This window comes from Lepidochelys kempii, chromosome 3, assembly GCF_965140285.1.
Source record: "Lepidochelys kempii isolate rLepKem1 chromosome 3, rLepKem1.hap1, whole genome shotgun sequence".
In the NCBI taxonomy this organism is placed as follows: Eukaryota; Metazoa; Chordata; order Testudines; family Cheloniidae; genus Lepidochelys; species Lepidochelys kempii.
Genome location: NC_136382.1, coordinates 93,956,976 through 93,979,248, shown reverse-complemented (window position 1 = coordinate 93,979,248; position 22,273 = coordinate 93,956,976). Strand labels below are relative to the sequence as shown.

General features: G+C 39.6%; 1 protein-coding gene across 8 annotated transcripts in view; it reads left to right on the top strand.

The window, feature by feature from the left end:
• The window catches only part of TBC1D32 (TBC1 domain family member 32), a 180,170-nt gene that overhangs the window by 89,676 nt on the left and 68,221 nt on the right, over positions 1–22,273 (top strand). For 7 of the 8 annotated variants that reach the window (XR_012158036.1, XM_073337176.2, XM_073337184.2 and 4 more), the window contains exons 24-27: positions 2,273–2,395; positions 4,351–4,477; positions 5,426–5,519; positions 20,205–20,330. Coding sequence is in view for 7 of the 8 variants with exons in the window: in XM_073337176.2 (XP_073193277.1) it covers positions 2,273–2,395; positions 4,351–4,477; positions 5,426–5,519; positions 20,205–20,330 (470 nt within the window). In the remaining variant the exon portion in view is untranslated. The remainder of the gene's footprint in view (positions 1–2,272; positions 2,396–4,350; positions 4,478–5,425; positions 5,520–20,204; positions 20,331–22,273) is intronic. The other variant, XM_073337180.2, reaches the window with a different exon arrangement.

The following is a 22,273-nucleotide window of genomic DNA, read 5'->3' as shown; positions in this document are numbered from 1 at the left end:
ATTTGTAACCCAACCCCAGCCAAAATCTGTCACTTGGGCAATGTAGCCCTGTTTGCTGGATACCTAGGTAGATTTGGTGTGAATGCAAATACAATCTGGTCCTGAAGCCTTTCCCCCACAGCTCATTACTAGCTGTCAGGGAGAGCTCATTTTGACTTCGCTTACAAATCATAGTTTGAAATTATTAGGTTGGTCAACATCACCAAGGTGAATGCGCTTGACATTGTCACAAAAAACAAGGGCTGTATAAGGAAGCTAGTCTGTGTTCATACTGTTCAAATCTATTATACTTTTTCAGATGCATGTATTTTATCATATACTTTATATGCTTTTAAAGTGTGTATTACTGTTCCAGTTTCAATTCAGATTTCCAAACAATCACTAAATTGGCAACACTGCATGTAACTAGTTCACAAAACTGGGGAGGGTGGGGGGTGTTAGGGAAATCCCTGTTCGTGCGATCCACTAGGTCTGACTCTTGCTCCTGCCACTAACACAGACCACCTCTGACTCCAACTTGAGAGGTAGAGGAGGGGAATGTTAGTTTGAAGTGTATATTGTTTAATTTGATCTTTTTAACGGCTAATCTTTTGTAATATAGCCAAGTTCCGGATGAATGCCGCAGTGGAGATTATTCATGGGATGTTCTGAATCAGCACAATGCCATTCTCTTTCCTGGGCCAGATCTGCTCACTTTATGGGCTGTTACTCTCTCCTGCCCACAAGCGGGGCTGTTATGATTGATGTATACTATCAAACTCCATTCCTGGTAGATTTTTCTCTAATGGGGAGTTCAGTTAGGTTATATACTGGTGAAAGCCACCGTCCATTCTGGGCTAAATTCAGCTCAACATCTTTATAACAGTTGAAGTGTTCTTTTTCTAACTTGGCTATTTTAAACACATGAAATATTACAGTCCAGATGTTGCTGCTTTTGTGCTTTAGAAAAGTGCTAAGAATGAACCTCTGATCTCATAGATAGGCACAAGTTAATAGAAAATAAATAGAAATACAATTTAAATAGGATGTAAATTAAGCAGATCTGAGTTAAAAATAGTCATTTTGGTTATGCATTCCTTAGTTATGATCACTTGAATATGCAGGTATTAAATTATTGTGAGTATGGCTCCGGATTTTTTCCTGTTTTCAATAGAAACATTGAGAACACTGACTAACAGATACAAATGTCAAGTAATATGTATTCCCTAGGTTACAGCAGATATTATGTGAATGCAAAATGTAATGCTAATCAGATGTTATTCATGATGTGTTTTACTTCTACAATAAAAGAATGAAAGCAGCAACAAGAATTTTACTGGTATATTTTTCCATAAATAGGGCACTTTCGATTAAATAATTTTTGATGTGATTTACAGTAACCAGATTTATGCAAAAAATACAAAAAAGTTTACAATTTCAGTACTTCATATATTAACCTGGCGATACCTCAGATTCTACAACAGGTAACGTCAAGCTAGAAAGAGAGCATTATCATTGTGAATTCGGCCTGATGTTGTAAAATAAAATTGTATTTAGCTTGCTGTCATGTGTTCTGGAAATTATTACCTTTACCTACCAAAATGTTCTGATATAAAAAATAAGAGATGCATTGTTTTAATTGCATGCTAAATCTTTTGTTGCCTTTGATCTTTGCATCAAATTTGACTAAACAGTAGAGTACTTACAGTAGGGAATATAAATTTGTGGCTTTTTTATCTTGACTTTTTCAACAGAACTTAATTAGAAGTTACATCAGCAACTTAGTGTTGTATCATTTCTTGACATTTCAGAGTATTGGTTGTTTTATTAATTCCACATCATGTTTGTTTTCTGTGAGGTGCAGTCAGCAGACTAAGCTGACCAGCATATGTTTGTGAATGTTTTTTTACAGTTGTTCATTATAAATTAAAAATCTATTGGGAGCTAGTCTCTAGTTGCATAACCCTGAGCAAGCAGAATGTCTACTAACGGGATACAAAGCAATGCTTTGTCTCTTAGTTCTGTCTGGGTTTCTTAAAGCATAGTTACTGGAACAATTTTTAGAATGAGGGTGCTGAAAGCCATTAAAACAAACCTGTAAACCCTGTCAATGACGGAAACCACTTCAAACCAGGGAGTGCTGCCGCTCCCCCAGCACTCCTAGTTCCAGCACCTTTCGTCTTAAAGCACTTTTTTTTTTTACTTTGAGATCTCATGTTTATTCTGGTCTGCGTTAGTCTGTATTAACAGATTCCTAAATCATGCTGTAATTTCAATATGTGTCCTTCTACAGGTTGTTAAGTGTGCTGTGCTGTGATCTAGATACACTTCTACTTTTAGAGTCTCAATATAAAGTATCACAAGTGCTTCTAAATGCCCAGAAGGAGAACATCATAGAAACTTCTGAAGGACCTGGGTAAGAAATGATCAATATAAATATGATGTTATTTTAGACTCAGTCCAGCAAGTACTTACACATTTGAATAGCTTTATTCATATAAATACTCCTATTGAAATAAACTAGACTCCTAACATATGTAAAATTATTTAAATGCATGCTTGCAAGATTGAGGCCTTAATCTTTAATAATAAAAAAATGCAAAATTAACAAACTGAAAAAAAAGGGAAATATTTTGTCTTTAGTCTCTTTAATATACAGTAATCCTAAAGGCTACTTGTAATAATAGTAGGCACAACATTTTCAGATGTAAATGTGATGGTCGAGTTGTGTTATTAAAGGACCCTTATAAAGGTCTGATGTACAAATAAATATACCTTGAATTTTCCTCTTTGTAACCTCAGCTCTCTCTCTTCCTCTTATGACTTCTAATTGCTAATTACAAAAGTAAAATTATCTTGTGTAAATAGACCACGTTCTCCTTAAAGAGGCCTGCAGTGCAGCTCCACACAGCATAGCGTGAAATTAGAAGTCAGTTTGTTCTTTAGCTCTCTCAGTATGTTGCACATTAAGAACTTGTCACAGTGTTTACAAACGTGATCGGTATAGAGCTGAGACTCTAATAGTACAGCCTAGATCCTCAACTGGTGTATATTGCTGATTTATACCAAGTGAGGATTGGGCCCATTATCTTTCTAAATAATGGCTACACACTGTTCTTATAGCAGACTCTGTATATGAAAAGTGAAAGTGCTTTTCCTTTCTAAAACAAATTTACTTTGGGTTAGATTGTGACTTTAGGCACAGTCTTGAGCAAGGAGTGACATGTAAGCTCTGAATCACTATGCCCTCCACACTTTTCTTTGCTCCTGGAGTAGTAATTTGCTTCTGGCCTATGTCAGCAGCAAATTTTAAACCCCCTAGTTGGGCTCAGGTGCTCTAGCCACTGAATTAGCAGGTGTAACTAAGGGTCCCCCAAATTCTCCATCCCAACCCACCCACTTCTCATCTGCCTCAGGTGGGAAGTAGGCATGCAGAGCCTACTTATTGCTACATACCCAAGACCCCAGGTTCCTTTAGCCATCTTAGGGATGTGAGAGTTGTTTTTACTGCCCTACTAGTAGCTGAAAGCCCATGCTGTGGCACGGGTGTAATTCGTGAAGTCAGAATGACTTTGCTACTCAGGTTTATGGTTTTATGGTAAGTATGTCTGAGGGCTGGGGAATGTGTGTTGGCTGGTAGTTTTCTGCTGATTTTTGTGGGTGGTGAAAGAGAATTGTTGCACTGCAGGGTGGGGTGTACAGTGCAGTTCTATGTGTGTTTGGTGTTATCCTGTGTGCTGGTTGTGTTGATTTGTCTCTGGAGGGCTGTGCTGGGAGATTTGTGTTGATGTGTATGAGTTGCAAATGAGGGGTGTATACTGTCATGAGGGGTTATGTGTGTTTGGGGTTATAGTGAATGCTGGTTTTGTTGTGTGGGTGGGTGCTTTACGTGTGGCAGTTGGGACAAGTAATCCACCATCTGTGCAATCTCCCACATACAGCCAATGAAATTGTTGCATGCAAATTAGCTTTAAGGTGTTGATTTATTGAGTTACCTCTGATATCACAATGATCTGGGACTCTTGGCAAGGAATAGATACATACCTTTCTGTCACGTAAGTATAATTCATAAAGTCAAAATGGCTGAGAACTTTAAAAAAAAAAAGACATGAACTGCAGAGCCCAGCGATGATTGAACCTTAGGATATTCTGAACAAAAAGAGCTCTCAACCATGCTTGTAGCTGATGCTTCAGTCTGACTCAACAGACATTCTAGGCTTAGAGTGATGATCCTGGAATCTTATTATGTAGATTTTTCCTTACACAAGTATGTAGTCCTAGTTACAATCTAGCTCTATAATCATAGTGAGTCCCTAGAATTATTAGCATCCTTGCATATTTTCTAAGAGCAGCACTCAATGGTAAATCAAGTTTGTTTTGTTTTTTCAGAAATTTTATAATTGATGGTCTATCGGTAGAGAGAAACCATGTTCTTGTTAGGATAAATCTTACAGGAGGACCAGTGGAACGGATTTTGCCTCAAAGAGTACTAAATAAGGTTAGAGGGAAAAGTTTAACAATTGTTCTTGTGCTGGTTCTAGGTCTTAAGTATTCCTGCTGCTAATTCACAATATAAATATTATTTAGTATCAAAAGACAACTGTCTGCACATCAAGAGTGTTAACGTTTTCCATTGCAGGAAAAGAGATTTGCTTAGCAAAGATGTTATTTCTAGTGTCAGTGGGCTACTAAGTGCTCAGGTAATATCTTTTTTTTTTTTATTAAAAATCTGTTTCTCTAACTGTGGGAGTGATTTTTTTAAATTCTTTAATAGATTTCTATCTGTAACATCTTCCTTTTATCAGATGTTTTTTTACCTATGGGCATAGTTTGGGAGGGACATGGGGGGTGCGTTCCCCCCGAAACTGCAAGCCTTGGGCAGGTACGTAATTTGCCCCCCATGCGAGGCCCCGTTGGCCAAGCTGGAACTGCCATGTCAAATATATGCCTATGATTTTACCCTGCTTGCTTTTCATCTGCACTACCAAATACTTGTATCTCTCATCGGTATTCTCACAGTGCAGTATTTGTTAAGCAGGTTCTTTTGTTAAGTGCTATGGTTTTCTACTGACTGTCACTCATAAGGAGAAGATGGAAATTACTGTCAGCACAGAAAAGACAACTAGATCAATATATAAAATTGGAAATACAGTATTTCTTTTGAAAGCTATAATTTTCCTTTCAATGAAAAAATATTAAATTCAAAATTGTTAACAGTAGTTACCAGAGCAAGTTGGTTAAACCTTCTGGCTCATATACGTACTGGATTTTGTATTACTTTTTCTTTTAATTATAGAAAATTATACAATTAAATTGTAGTGTCAATAATTCTGACAAATCTGTTGGAGATTAATTATACAATAAGCAAACTTTACCTGTGGACGAGTTGGGTAAACTGCTATTAATTTACCTCCTAATATCACTTTGTTCTGGTTCTTTTTTCTAGGGCACTGATCCATATCCCTGGCCAATGTTTTCATCCTACCCCTTGCCAAGGTGCTATCTTTCGGAAGCTCCTAGGAAAGCTGATTTTAGACAAGGTACTAAATATATTAATAGTTCAGATGCCAAACAAACATCTTATGTCAGTTTATTTTCATTCTTTTCTCAGAATGAAATTTTATAAATAACCTGGGATTTATATTTTTGGAACCATTTGTGGCCAAATGGGTTAATTTTTTTTTAGTTGTGTTGCTCTGCTTAGTAATCCATTTCTTGTGCGAATGTCAAGATTACCCTTTTGGCTAATCTCATGTGGGAGACACATGAGACATAAACATATCATCTTGTCTGGCAGCTGGAGTAAAACAATATGCTTAAGCTATAGGATTTCTTGTGTACTGTTTTTTTTATTTAGGTCTCTGTTTTCAGAGCTTGGTAGTGTGTGAAATAGACAGTGTTTATAACAGTTGTTTCTTGCATTGAGAATCAGTGTGGAATATATGCAAAGTGAGTAGTCTGTTGTAGATTCATCTAGACAAAGTATATACAGAAACCATTTTAAGGTTTTATATTGAGCACACAGTACACTAGAACTTGGTGAATGAAAAAGTGACGCATCAAAGAGTGGGGGTCAGCTTATAAATGGGTCTACACCAAAATTTGATGATTTTAAACTCTATGAAATTATTGAATTGAATATCTAATACATTGTCATTTTGTTTACCTGGAGCATCTGCAAGCATGGAGTCCCTCAGTTCCCTGTGGCCGCTGTTCACCGTTCCCAGCCAATGGGAGCTGTGGGAACTGATGCGCCACTTCCCGCAGCTCCCATTGGCTGGGAACGGTGAGACGCTCCAGGTAAACAAAACATCCTGACCCATCAGCGGCTTACCCTGACAGGCCGGGAGCCAAAGTTTGCCGACCCATTTATTGATGTCAATACTGCAGCCTTTTAAAGTTGCAAAGGCTTTGTTTAGTGGACTAGATTGGTTTGAAAGGAATACTAAAAGAGCAGTGCTGCAGATCTGCATAACATTTGACCCATGCATTTTACAAAATGCTATGCCTTACAAGCCAATCAGAAAAATACAATGAATGATAGTACTATAGCACCGCTACTGTGTAATTTGATCTCTTCATGCGTTTCTACCAGTGGACCTTATAGGTCTTGAGCCAATGTGAAAATATAACATGCAGAATCGATGGAATCGCTAATAAAATTGAAATAGCCTGTTATCCCCACAGACATGCCAATCTACAGGGCTGCTTTGAAATAAACAAAGAACAATAATAATTTGACAGTGATAAAGAAGGTGACATTCCTATATAAAGTCCTACAAAATCTATAACTACAATAATAATAATCTATTTTCATACTAGTATTTAAAATGAACAACGGTGAAATCAAAAGAAAAAGGTCTGCTTATCACGCAGCATTCAAATTTAAAGTTGTTGAATATGCCGAAGCAAACAACAATTGTGCTGCTGCTGCTGCTCGTGAATTCTGTATCAATGAGAAGCAAATAAGAGAATGTCGAAAAAATAAAACAACACTAAAAGACATGCCAAGGAGGAAGAAAAAATGTCCAACGAGGTGCACTTCGTTTCCTGAGCTGGAGAAAGATCTCAGTAATTGGGTTGTTGAATGTCAACAAAATGGGTACATTGTCACTAGCACTGGAATTCGTCTGCGTGCTCTGCAAATGTCGAAAGATGACAAATACGAGTCAGTAAAGCCATCAGTGTTTGTCGTATCAGCAGGTTGGTGTACTTGCTTCATGAACCGTCATAGTCTCTGTCTTCTTCAGTGAACAAAGATAGAGCAAAAGCTGCTGAGAGATCTGGAAGAAAAAATCGAATCTTTCCAAAGGTTTATTATAAAATATCGAAAGGAATATGCATTTGAACTGTCACAAATAGGAAATATGGATGAAACACCGATTACATTCGATCTTCCGAGCAACAGAACAGTAACTGGTGTTGGTGAAAAAACAGTTTTAATTAAAACCATTGGCCACGAAAAAATCCATTTTCCGGTGGTTTTATCGTGTTTGGCAAATGGATCAAAGCTCCCTCCTGTTGTTGTTTTTAAAAGAAAAACCTTGCCTAAAAACATGAAATTTCCTGCTGGTGCACACGAAAAGGGGTGGATGGATGAAAGTCGGACTATTGAATGGCTGGAAAAAGTGTGGAATAAGAGACCAGGAGCACTTTTCAAGAAACCTGCTATGATCATTTGAGACCTGTTCAGGGCACACAAGACGGATGAGGTGAAAAATGTGGCCAAAAATATGAAAACTGCTTTGGCTGTAATACCTGGAGGCTTAACTTCAGTTCTACAGCCGCTTGATGTCTGCCTGAACAAACCCTTTAAAGACAGGCTACGCAAAATGTGATCTGAATGGATGTGCTCAGGCATGGTGAAGTTGACAAAAGGCGGGAATCTTATAAAGCCCGAAATCAGTCTGGTTGCCCAGTGGATCAAGGACGTGTGGGTGTCCATTCCCTCTAAAATGATAAGAAAAATCATTTAGGAAATGCTGTATCAGCAATGCACTTGACGGATCAGAAGTTGATGCCATATTTGATGATGACACAACAGAGGCTGATGATGAGAAGGAATGTGAGTCTGAAGATGAAACTGCCGACATCTCTGGTGACAGTGCAGGTGCAGCTGTGACTGAAGCTGAGTTTAATGAACTATTTGGTGAATCAGAGACTGATTCAGACTTTGAAGGATTTTAAGACTTTTTAAAGTCTCATATTGTTCTAAGTTACTTGTTTTAAATATCGATTTACTGGGTTTAAATATTGACTGTAATTTTGAAGGTGAATACATATTTGTTCAGTTATTATTATGACAACAACAGGTTTTTCTTTAGATTGCATTAAAATAATTCTAGCAAAACTTTTGAGTGTTTCGTGTGACGCCAGCTTTTAAAATATAGTAGGGGTTGGCAAACTTTGGCTCCCAGCCCATCAGGGTAAGCCGCTGGTGGGTTGGGACGTTTTGTTTACATGGAGCATCTGCAGGCACAGAGCCCCCTCAGCTCTGAGTGGCCACGGTTTGCCATTCGCAGCCAATGGGAGCTGTGGGAAAAGGCGCCATTTCCTGAAGCTCTCATTTGGCTGGGAACAGCAAACCGCGGCCACTGAGAGCTGAGGGGCTCTGTGCCTGTGAACTCTCCAGATAAACGAAACGTCCCGACCTGCCAGCAGCTTACTCTGATGGGCCAGGAGCCAAAGTTTGCCAACCTCTGAAATATAGGGTCAGCTTATGAAAGGGTCATACAGTTTTTACTATTTTTACCTATCCATCTTGAGGGGTCGGCTTATAAACGAACAGTCTAATGAACGATATATATACGGTAATTTCTCATGTGGAATTTGCCTGTTCGTTTGTCTGTGAGCAGATCTCAACATACTCCGATGTATTCATGATGAGAAATTATTTGTAAATTTATTCAGCAAATAATTCTTTCTCTCTTGGTCATTCATAAATATTCAAATTGTGAATACTCAGAAATTAGACTAAGCAAAATAATTGCACAACTCACATGGTATAGGTTTCTTCCCTTGATTTTATGGCTTATGATACATAACTAACACTGATGGGAATTCTAATATATAAAAGTGTAGAATTCCTTTCGGCTAAAATGGGAAGAGGTGGCCATGGATACTGCTTTCTTCATTTCCTGACCTGAGATTTTGTTATAGCAGAAGTTGGCTTTTGGAAACCATAGTCTGCAGCTGTGCAACCCCCACCCCTCTTCATTCCTCCCCAATCTAGGAAATGTAGGAGTTGATAAGAATCTCAATTTTGTATTTTTAAGATCGATTCTAGCACCACCCCCTTTTTTATTATGTTCGCTTTGAAAACACAAACTGATGTAAGCCAGTTTCTAAGCTTGAAACAAAAATAGGTTATATTTATGGAGTGGGTGTTGGAAATGGCAAACATCTGTTTTGCAAGGCTTCTCAAATGTTATGGCAGACTTTAGACAGGGTCGTCTTCTCTCCAGCCCATGAGCTGGTGGACAAAGATTACTATGATAGCAGATCCACTTCTCCCCTTTCTCTAGCTTGAGGTCAAATGGAAGAGTCCTTGATGAGCACAAATTAGAACTGACCAGCAAATATTTTGGGCCCAATCTGGATTTTAAGAAGAGTAGGAACTTTGTCTCTGTAAATACTGTGACGGGTTCTGCCTCCAGGGGTGCCTCCTGGAACTGGGATACCACTGAGCCCACCTAACCCGCCAGCCTAGGCTCCATTTACACTGCTCTGCTGTGCAGCCTGCCAAGCCCTCCCCCAGGCATCACGCTACACTTTACCAGCTCACAAAAGGTAGGGGCACACCAAGCTGCAGCTACACACACACAGACTGAAATCAGCTTTGCATGGGAAGGCTCAGCTAAGGTACCTCCCAGTTCCTAAGGCACACACTCCCCTCTGGAGTGTAAACCCAAAATTATACCGTCTTGTGCTGCACAGAGAACTGTACAGAGTAAGCTTACGAAATTTGCCCCCTCCATCAATGTGGAGAGGAATATACACAGCTTTCTGCCCCAAGTTATGATTTCCACAGGCTGATTTTAGACAAAATAAAGCAAGTTCATTACCTACAAAAGATAGATTTTAAGTGATTATAAGGCAGTGGTGCGCAATCTGCAGCCCATCAGGGTAATCCGCTGGTGGACCTCGAGACAGTGTTTACATTGACCGTCCTCACCTGCAGCTCCCAGTGGCGGCGGTTTGGCCTGATTCAGCAAGAAGCGGGCCTCCTGCTGTGAAGTCCAACTCTGGTGTGGGAGAATTACCCCATAGACCACAAGGTGGGGTCTTGTTGAGAAGCTAGAAAACACTCTCATAACCATGAATTTTCCTCTAAATCCACTTCAAAGAAATTGGACTCATCTGTAAAAAAGCCCACCAAAAAGCCCACATACTACGTTCTGGATGCATGACCAGAAAGCACAAGCCCATGTTCTGTCAGTACTGTTATCCCCAGCTCCTCCCAAACCCCAGGATCCGTCAGCACCAACGGATTCCAATCACTGCCAACTTCAGATACCACCCTTCTTGCCGGCTCCAATGGTCTGGACAAGCAGAACCCCTCTCACATTGGCCACCCTGCAAGACATTTTGCTCTTCCGAATCCAGAATCCCCTTCTCCACTGGGGCCCTCCATTTCCAGAGGGATAATATAAACTCTGAGAGAACTGACTGCTGGAAGAAGCTGATCACCTGGCCAATACACAGAATACACCTTCCCTTCAGCAGCACCAATGGTATTGCCACTGGAACCAGAATCAGTCTTCTCCTCATTGGGAGATTCTGATCCATCCAATGAAACATTCTTCCCTTACCCTACATGTCCTCTACTACCAAAAAGACCTGCACTGGTTTGAGACCAACCTCCGCCTCATCTATCTCGGAGCTGCTGGTACCTCGTGCCATAGGCTCCCCCCGCGACCACCTATCGACCCCTCCAACTGGCCATATTGGAGGCCTTGGGAAGAGTTGATCCAAATATGCCTCCTACAGAGTTGATCCAAATATGCCAGGGAGTCACTTCTTGTCTCCTCTCCCACAAAGGGAATGCTCAGATCTGTCCCCAGGCCTGACGGAGGAGGAACATAAAGCTCCAGATCCAGCGGTTTGGCCAGAACCTGCAAGACTGGCATTGTTATCCCCAGACAAAGTGGTGACTTCTTCATCCCCACCTCACCCCCAAGCACTTCAGGAAGTTCCAGGACCTTCTCTGCAGAGTTGTTGGAGAGCTTTAGATTCCTTTTAATGAGATCCAAGACTCCCAGCACAAACTCATGGGCATCCTGCATGCTCCCGGACCCAACAGAATAGCTCTCCCCATTAATGAAGCCATTCTGGAACCGCTAGGACAGTTTGGCACACACACACCCCACACACACACCTGTGCTTCTAGCCCCAAAGGGGCAGAGAAATGTTATTACCTGTCAGCCAAGAGTGCAAAATTTTTGTTTTCTCACCTCGCTTGCAGTTCAGTGATGGTCTGTGCCACTTCTCTCTCCACCCCTTTGGAGAAGAGGAAGAAGCCTGGACCAGTGTCTCCTTTTCGCTGTCCCCTTTGGCAAGAACCTCAAGGGCAGATAGTCCCTTTTTCCCCACTGGAAGAAACAGAGCAGTGGCTCCTGTTCTTCTTTTGTTGGAGAAGCCTGTGGTGCATCAGGAACTCCTGTTAGTGCTTTGGCCTGAAGCCTATAATACAGGGAGCACTGCTGACCATTCTTGTCATGCACATGCACATTCCAAGGATGGCATTGTTATGAGTTGCAGACAGCAGCCTGATGCTGTTTACTTGTTAAAATAAATATGTTTTGCATGGGTGCAAGACAGTGAAAGTTCTAGGATGAGGAGTGCAGTGATATTTTATTTATGTATGTACTTAATAAATAAATAAATAAATAGAATAAGTTTAATGGAACTCCATTGGGGTCACTGAATCTCAGCTGTCAACTCTCAGGTCTGAGTTTATAAATCCTTTGAATGGGTGGTACACATTAAGTGAATTTCTAGTTCATAACTCTCTTCTTAAGGACAAGCTTGTGCCTTCTGGGAGTAAAAACACCAAAAAATGGAAAATAGATTCCTTTTTAAAATAACAGTTTTCAGAATGATTCAAATGGGTTATTATTTCTGTGATTCATCCACTTATATGAAATTTGTCTGCCATACTCACTGAGCTCATTCATTACTTAGCATAGCAAGCCCTGTATCACATAAGACGCATTTTAGATGTCAAGGTTCTTGACATCCAGTAACTATTGATAACGGTAATAATACTGTAGTTACTCGTGTATCACCACTTTCCCCCCTTGCATAGGTGCTCACAACCATTTTAAAGAAATTGTGACTAATAATTTTGTAAAACAAATATAAGAAAACTAGATAAACTATTTTAAAAGCCAAACAATTTGATGATATTTTAAAGGAATGTGGGGATTCAAAATTATTTAAAGCTGAAAGTGCCTGGAAAAGTAAAGTTATGAGATACCATTCTACAGTGCAGAATAAGCTAAGATGGATGGATGTCCAGGGGAGCAAGTTCTGCATTTTGTTGTTGGTACAGAAAAACCAAATCATCTGCAAAGCTATTGTGGGTAGTGTCAGAATGTAGATACCTGTCAGATTCACAGAGGAGGTTCCCAAACATAGTTAGGTTTCTCCCCTGTTGTAAGAGTTTATAGACCACTAAAGACAATTTAAAGTCACTCTGTCACTTTATAGACAGCCATCAAAGAATGCAGGATGTGCGTAATGTTATCACAGCTACTCAGCAGGTGTACATTTGAACTCAGTATTTACTGCAAGGTGAAAACGCTGATGGAAGACCTACTAAAAGGGAATTACAATATTCAAGCCTTGTCACCCTGAACTCATTTGTAGCTGTTGTGAAGCTGTTAAAAGATAAATACATGTACATTCTGTGAAAAGTGAAAACATTTTCATGCCATCTTGGACCTGTAGCTTTGCATGGAAAGATTATAGTCAAAAACCAATTTCCAGTGTGACTTCAGAACATATCCTTTCAATAAATGGGGAATATAAAGGAAGAGAACCCTTTCTCTTAATGATGAGCCCTTCATGGCAACCAGACATCTTTGTTCACTGGATTGAAAATGAGATTCTTGTGATGCAGGCAGAAATATCACCCATCTCTATTAAAACTTTCCAAGAAGTTCCTCTGTTCTGGCAGGTGGTAGGCATTTGTCCATGTGGTTTCTCTTTTGTTAGGAAAGGATATGTGGAAAATAAAATCATACGATGTGATTTATTTGCATGAATTATCACAGCTCAGAGCTGGAGACCTACAGGCTGAAGCACTGGCCAATAATAGAGTGTGTGTCTCTTTTGTTAGTGTGAATTTGAAACATAATGTATGATGAAACTTCAAATGACTTAGGAAGGTCATTATTTGCATGAGGAAATAAATGATGTAAATTCCACCTGTTTACACTGTAGCAAGATACCCTGTTACTTTTCTTTTACCTTAAGCGTTCAATTATATTTCAGTAATATAATTTGGAGTAGAACTGCTAAGGGGTAAGTGGTTAGTGCCCTTCAAAGAATGATACGCACAGTCCTCTTGTTGTTTAGGGGCAATATCATATTAAAAATAAGTGAGATTTCTTTACCTGTGGTATTAACAATACCATAGGTTATTCAAAGCAAAATTATATTAATGAAATTAGCTTATCATGATTTATGCTTTTAATTTGCATTTTGCATTTCTTGTCACACGCAAAATTACATTTAATAGATGTATTGTTGTCTAATCTTCAAGAGCAGTGTGTTTTGATGATAAAGATCAGGGGGTCTCAAACTTTCTTGAGTGTAAATAGTTTCTCCATGAGGAGGTTATCTCTTTGAAACTTCTTTTCTATTTAGAATTGCGTGGACCACCTCCTCTCTCAACTTTTCTGTTTTTCCATTGTGAGTACACAATATCCTCATGTTGTTTACAGTAATATTTGCTCCTCTATTGCTTGAAAGACCGCACTGGCACTTTCTCCTCACTAGCTAAGGAACTGTGCAAGGTGGGAGCTTAGGCCTCAAGTATAGTTCAGGACCTGAGCAAGACTGGAAATCCAGCCATACAGAGTTCATGAAGTTCCTAGAGCAGCAATCCCACAGCTCAGGACCCTCCATGTACACTGACCTCATCAGCCCCTGCTCCCAAAGCTTCCTTCTTTTTTTGCCTCCCAAAACCTAGAATCCCTACAACAGACCTCTTCAGACCCTGTTCCCAACTGTTTCTCCGCTCAACCTTTTACCCATACACCTCCTCAGCCCTTGTTCCCTGAGCTTTACTCTCCCTCTATCTAGAGCTTTTCCTTCATCTTTTGGGGTGGGGAGCACCTACTGCTCCAAGGACTTGCCCTTCATGGATTCTGCTTCCCTCCTCTACCCATCCTTTAATACTCCTCAATCCTATAATCAAGCTGTCCTGCTCCTTTCCTCCCTCACTCCAGTTACCAGCTACATCTGTCTTCCTGGTGCCCTGCTCAAAATGCTGGACACAATTGTTTTTCTCACCTGCATTTCTCTTCAAAGACCTGGTCTTCCTTCCCTGCTTTCATCCTTTGTCCACCATTTTAAGAACACTGATAAAGATAATTAAATGATGACCCAGATGACACTGAGAGAAAAACCTTGTATAAAGTCTTTAGTTAAAAAATACAGCCTTAATAGGATTTGTATTCAGTAGCTTGTGAATTATAAATTGGACACTTTGCCCATTAGGCTTCTTATTTTGGTTATTATCCATGTGAATTTGCAGGTTTTAAATTGATCACAGTGAGAATTTGCTATTGTCCCTTGAATGCAATAGAAACTCATTCAGATTTTCACAATAAAAGCAATCAGATATAAAGGCTTGTGACATTTATGTTCCCCAGTTCATGCCAAGACACTTTAGACACAAAAGCTATCTGAGTAATAGTAGAGTTTGGAGGAGAATTAGAAAGTAGTTTCTTTTATGGAGAGAGATTAATTTAACTTTAGGAGAGCTACAGTGTTCTGGTTCAGACCAGTTTCAGACAAACTGTACATATACAAATGCACTGCAGGAAATTAAGTACTAACCCACTTAACCAATAGAGCAAATCATAGATGCATTATGTAATTGGAGTTCTAACTGACTGATCATACCCTTAGGGCAGTATACTCTTGCCTAGCAACTTCTGAAACTTAACTATTTTCTCACAAGTTCTGTTGGAGGTAACGATTGCAATTCAAAAGTTAAATCAAGATACATTGGTTTATTCAGAATCAACTGAAATATATTTTACATTCTAAGTTGGAAGAAATGACCTTCTCTATTTAACTACAAACTGTTAAGAAAAACCTGGGTGAAAGAAAAGAGGTCGTGATAATCCTTGAAATTCTATCTATAAAATAAACGCCATCCATGTGCCAAAATGAAACTGTTTTCACAGTACATAATGTAGATATTAAAACATGATTGTGTGTGTCTCTTGGCTCCTAGAGGTTAGCTCCCAATTGGTGGAGCCTGAATATGCCTCTGAGCTATGCTAGCCTCCTTGGGTTTCGTTCCTTCACTGTTTTATTTTTGGTGGGGGGGATATCCCCCAAACACCATCCATTTGTAGCATCAAAATGAGATGTCACTCGCAGCGAATTGTTCAGATCTGTCCTTCATTACATGAAAAAGGAAAGTTTACAATGTTGACATATAATTATAATCTTTGGCCAAGTTAACACTTCAATGAGGTGAAGTGGGGCAATTTACACCTCTCAGAGCCATTCACCTTTCCAGACCCTCTGCAGACTCAAGTAGGCATCTCTACATCAACTTCGCTTTGTTCATATTTTTGAGATTTTCTTTCCAGTTGGAGATTTACTTTTAAAAAAAATAAAATAAAGAAAGTTGATATTCTGGAGAACAAGATAGTATCTTCAGAAAGGTGCTTGTCCAACGTATGGACTCTTTCCAAGCACTGAGAGAAACTTCTACCTGTGCTTCAATAAGGGTATTATATACAGGAATGCTGATTAGAGTCTGGTCTTTTTTTTTCCCCCTGATCATGTGACATAGAATTGCAAAATGTTACACCCAAAAAAAAGTTACAGTGCAAGGCCCTGTGTCCACTGACTCCACTGATACTTCTTGTGCATATCAGCTATATGAGACATGAGCAAGCCAGATGCTAGCTGCTTTTGCAGGATCAGATGAAGTGTTTTGGGGGATGAAGTTCCAGGGATGAGTTTGGCACTAAACTTTATCAGCATGATTGAATGTGACTGGTGAAGAGACTGTGTGGATATAAAGTGGAGGCAGAGTACTGGGAGGCATAACCTAAGCACGGTGAAGACCCAATTGTTGTAAAGACTGTAGGTGAGAGACAGGAATAAAACAAAAAATGTGAAAAAACATTACTGAAAAAGCCATTGAGACTGACTGAGTAACTATGTGAAGAGAGATAAGAGACAAAAGATCAGATTGAGAGACCAGGAGGAACCAGCAGAGATGGTGAAATGGATGAAATCCTAGCTCTGTTGAAGTCATTGGGAATTATGCCATTGACTTCAGTGGAGTCAGGATTTCACCTTGATCTTTTATTTTGTTCCCCTGCAACAAAAATCTCAGATTTAAATTTTTTATTAAAGCTAACGTTAAAAGATTACATAATACACAGGTTAAGAAAAGAGTGTCTGTACATCTGGGTATAACTACATAACATCTAATCCTTAGTTGCCAACTTTAATTCCACCAGAGGACTTTGTAAAGCAAAATAACTAATTAACTTGTAAAGTGATACTTCTGCACTGTTCTGAAATGATCTTAAACCCTAGCCTTTGCAATATATTACAGCAAAGGGGAAAGAAACAACTACAAGTCCTATAATCCTGCTTCACATTAAATATTTAGAAACTATTAAAGTCAGCACATATTATTAGGAAAGACATTGACTGAGGATTTAATTATTTGGAGATAACAAGAGAATTTCCTTGTTAATTAATTTGGAAGAATTATTAATGTTAATAGTTAAGTAGTGTAATCAGCTTTTCTGATTTATTCTGAATTGGTTAAATAAATCCCAGTGACAGGGAAACAATTTATAATGAGTAAACTGTTAAAATCCTGAGACTGGTTTAAAATAAATGATGTACAATGTAATAATTCTGTGAAAACCAAAAAGAAAATATTCTCGCTCAGTTCAAAGCAATAAGGTTACTTGCAAGAGGTGTGTTTGTTGTGGGATAATTTAAATTTGAATATTAAGATCTTATTAAGAAGTAAAAAATAAGAAAATTTGTAAAAGGTCATTTTCTTGCTAAAAGAAACAAGATAGCTTGTTGATTCCTAAAGATAAAAGTCAATTGCAATTGCTTGACTTAATTTCTGAAGAGTTACTTTTAAAACCTAGAAAGGGGATAATCAAGGCCCTGATCCTTTACTAAGATGTGTCCAGGCTCAGGTGCACTCCTGAAAAAAAAACAAATAGTCTTCAACAGGGCTCAACACACATATGCGCCTGTACTCATTTAATGGCATGATCGGGGATTTAACTAGCCTCTAATAACTTTGATAAGATTGGTGATAGAGCTGGCTGGAAAACACAGTTTCACATCTTTGAAAATTTTAGATTGAAAAAAAAAATTCTCCCAAATCAGAAACTAAAAAAAACGAAACAAAAAACACCATTGCCAGCTTGATTCCCACAGGGGAGCCTGGGGAGCTGGTTGCCCAGGCAGTTGGGAAGCCCATGGAGCCAGCTGTCCAGGGATTCAGGCAGCCTGCGGAGCTGGCGACCCAGGTAGGAGGTCTCCTAGACGGCTAGGGATCCGATGGAACTCGGTATCCCACCATGCCAGCTGCTGGGGATCCTAATAAACCATGACCCAGGCAGCTCAAGGAAGCTGGGAGCAGCACAGCAGCCTGCAAGCTAGTCAGCCAGGGAGATGGGCAGTGTAGCAGTCCATGAGCAGAGCGGGCTGGCAGGGTGCTAGATAAGCAGGCAGGCTGTTTCATCAGTAAACTTTCAGCCAGTGGTAGTTGGTAATTTTTCTATAACATGACCTTATGTTTGAAATGGCAGTCAGTATAACCACCTGTAAACAGCTGTTACAGCATCTCAATTTAGAACCCAATCTGTTAACAAATTGCACTTATGGGAAGAAATCAACCCCCCCCTTTATTTTGCTCAGGTGTATGTATCCATTGTTCTTTTAATTGCTGCTTTGCTTAGATTTACTGTATTGTGTGTCAAACTGGCTTTCTATTGTTTATCACTCTGCCTAAATCCCAAGAAATAATTTTTGTTTCCTGGTCTGAAGGTTTTCAGAGGATGCCATATTTAAAGGAAAAAAATCATAGAATTTTGAGTGTTGGGATTACACTGTAGGTGGCTAACCCTTACAGAGTTTCTGCTATAAATATTTCATGTTGGGAACATTTATCCCTCTAATCATTCAGTTTTTGAAGCCAAAGTTAGAATTGATTACTAGTGAAATATGGAAGTGCTGTCAGTTTGTGCTATTGCACTGTAGAAAAAGTGGCAAAACTGATGTAATTTACCATAACTTTTTGTAAAAAGTAAAGAGAAGCAGCATTTTACAGTTGAAAGAATCTAATCATAGATTGAGCACAATTAATCTTATTTTGTCATGACACAAATTGTCAGTTTTAATTTTTAATGTGACTCTCTCACCTTTGTATAGTAGAGAGAGGGAAATTGGCTTTAATAACAAGCCAAAAGGAACAGTAAAGAACAGTCTTTGGAACTGCCTTTCTTAGCATTAGGAAGAATTCTTACATAAATATCAGTGAACTATTGTACAGATTTGTTTTTAAAGCCAAAATTAATTCATAATGAAAGCTGAACCTGGTTATTATTGTAGTTAACATATACCAATATTCTATGGAAAAATCTATGTTAAAGTTACATTAAGTTGCAAATCAAACACAAAGAAGTTAGGAATGTGAGAATTAAGGTTTCACAGATTTCAAGCCCTAGTGCTAAAGCACAGACATGCTAGAGCTTCCCTATGAAAGGAATGTAAGAATTCTTTTTAACGTGGGCAAGAACAATATATTTTTCCCTAATCTTGTTCTCAGAAATGACTGATTTTTTTTTTTCAAATTAATCATGGGGCACATACCCATCAGGTGAAATTTCAGCCCAAAAAGTTTGGCAAAGTTATTAGGAGCTGAAAACAGGGTTTTATAATAGCAAATGACAGTCCATCTTAACTACAGGCATTGCAGCCTGTGCCACCTCACATGCTTCACCTTGTTGTACTGTTAAGTGTTCCACAAACCAATATCAGTGCTGCCAACTCTCATAATTATAGCATAAGTCTGACAATATTTGGTGTTTTTCTTTAAACTCCCGGTCCTAGAATCACGCAGTTCTGTGATTTTCTTTCTCTCTTTTCTAGCCTTCATGTCTGTGCAAAAAGATTTGAAAATGTGATCCAACTGCATGTAAAAGACTCAGAAAAACACAGAAGGCAAATAAAAATAACCCCAAATAATAATAATAATTAATATAAACCTCATGAGTTTTAAGCCAACCTTATTATTCTTTGGAAAATGACTTTTGATTTTTGAATGTTGGGGTTTGTAGTGCTGCTGTAGATTAGAATATCTATTCAGTGCCTGTTCTTTAGGTAGGCATTTCAGGCCTACTGGACTACAGATACCTAACTGTGGTAGCACTGTTGCTGCTGGGAAGGAGAGAGAGGTCATGTACTAATAACTTGTCAGAAATATACAAAGTGTAGCCACATGGAGCACTTATGAATGCCAATATCAAGGCACTTCCCCATTCTCAGTAGGAGGTGGTGTGGGAATTCTGGAGGTGAGACATGACCCAGAGTCCCCCATCAGATGTGGTGGGTATAAAGACCTGGGATAAAGCACAAAAAATCCTGCTTCCTATCTCCACAGTTGGATTAGTTACTTCCTCCATGTGATGGTAAACAGCCACCCTGGTATATACATGATTGTTATTTATGGAGTGCTGAACAATCTTCTTTTCATGAGAGCGTTTGAGGGCTGCTCAAACACTGGCTAAGATGATAGCAAAGAGATGGAGGAGTCAGCTGAGTTTCCTGTTCCTCTCTGAACAGTACTAGTGTGAAGCTAAGGAGCAGTAGCCCTCAGGCCTATCTGTAACTTGTAGCTTTTTTACTATTTATTTTAAAAAATGTTGCTATGATAAAGCTGATTTGTGTTATAAAAAAACACAATGTGTGTTTCATTTTTATTTTAGATAGTGATCTCAACAAGCTGTTGGCATCCTTAAAAAATCCAGATAAACAGCTAGTATGGATTGAAAACTGTAGAAGACAGTTTTGCAAAATCATGAAAGCCAAACCTGATGTCATCAATGGAACCAGTGAGTATATATTTTTTTCCCATTAGGTACTGGTAAACAACTGTTTTTCACATTTTCACTGAGTACTGAATTGCTTTTACCGTATCTAATTATGCATTGACTCTGGTTATTTTTTTCCCCTTACTATCAGCAAATTGCTGTTTCTCAAGGTTCAGCCAATACGTTTTAGAAAAGGACCAAATGGATGAGAAAAGTTTCATTTCTTTTAACAACACTGTTTAGGAAGAACAGGGATTGGTATTTTGCTTGTGATCTCAGGTTAGCATTGTCATACATCAACATTCAGATATAAAGGCTACCACTTTGTCACACCTTAAAGTAGGGAAAGATGCTGCAGCACTGGAAATACTGGTGGACTAATGCACTCAGTACCATTTTTATTACTATTACACATAGCATTTTTGGTGTATCCCACAGATACCCAGAGGGAGTTGCTCTGTCTAATATAGAAGATGGCACTATTTTCAGCTGAGTAGATTTTCCAAAGGAGACCTTGTCAGATTATGGCTCAGATTTCATCTCCCAGTTATTTACTGAATTATGGAGAATATGTGGGGTAAATATGTGGATCTACTCCATATTACCCAGAGACAGATGGCTCAGTTGAAAGGTTTTATGGGACTCTAAAAACTCTGCTGGGAACAAATGCAACCAAGAGGGCAAGTGGCTGTTATTAGCTTAGCGGGAAGTACCCCAAGAGTCCACAAGGACTCCCATTTGATGTCCTGTGTGGGAGGAAGGTCAAAAGTCTCTTGGATTTCATCATAGACTCCTGGCAGTGGTGGTATTGAGGCTAAACGGGGACCAGCTGCTGAATATGTTCAGAGGTTTAAGAAGGATTTAAAGTCTGTGATGAAGATGATTAAAATGAACCTCACTAAAAGCCAAGCAGCACAGAAAGCATGGTGTATGACCACAGTGCATGTAAATGCTCATTTGATGTAGGGGACTTGGTACTGATGTTCCTCCCTGTTAAAAGGGCACAAAATGCAGAACTCATGAGAGGGACCTTATGAAATTTTGGAAAGGGTTAATGAGGTTACTTATGATGTGCAGAGACCCCATAGCAAAGCTGCTTCAAAGGCTGTGCATATAAACGTGTTGAAAGCCTATCACAATAGACAAGCCATTGTCAATGTGATGTGCTGAGGAGGATTCTAAGATTGCACCTCTCATTGATTTGATGGCTAAATGCTACAGTGACATATCACTAGAGGACAATGAGATATGTGAAGGGTTAACCCAGAAACTGCTGGTAAAAAATTGATAACTAGAAAATGCATATACTGGAGGTCTGTTTCTTTCCAGGCATTTAATTAGATTTGTATGGGTAGTCAAAATGTTAAAGCTCCATCTATTTAAAAAAAAAAAAAGTAGGGTCCTGATAAACCATTCTCTGTTGATGGGGATACATCAAACCATAGGTGCAGACTCCGTGGGTGCTCCAGGGCTGGAACACCCACGGGGGAAAAATTAGTGGGTGCTCTGCACCCACCAGCAACCAAGCTCCCCCTGCCCCACCTCCTCTTCCCCCCCTGAGCTTGCCACGTCCCCACTCCTCCACCTACCTCCCAGAATTTCCTACCCAGCCGCCGCCAAACCGTTGTTTGGCAACGTTAGCATGCTCGGTGGGGCGGGGGAAGCGGGAGGAGCGGGAACGTGGCGCGCTCAGGGAAGGAGGCTGGGAAGAGGTGGGGCTGGGGCGGGGATTAGGGGAAGGAGTTGGACTACTGGCAGGGAGGGGGCGGCGTTGGGGTGGGGACTTTGGGGAAGGGATTGGAATTTGTGCGGGGAAGGGCTGTGAAGAGGCGGGGCAGGGCCAGGCCTCATGGAAGGGGTGGAGTGGGGGCAGAGCCAGGGGCAGAGGCGGGGTCGAGCACCCACATGAAAGAGGGGAAATCGGCACCTTTGCATCAAACCAAAGGTACCAGTTCCAAACTGCT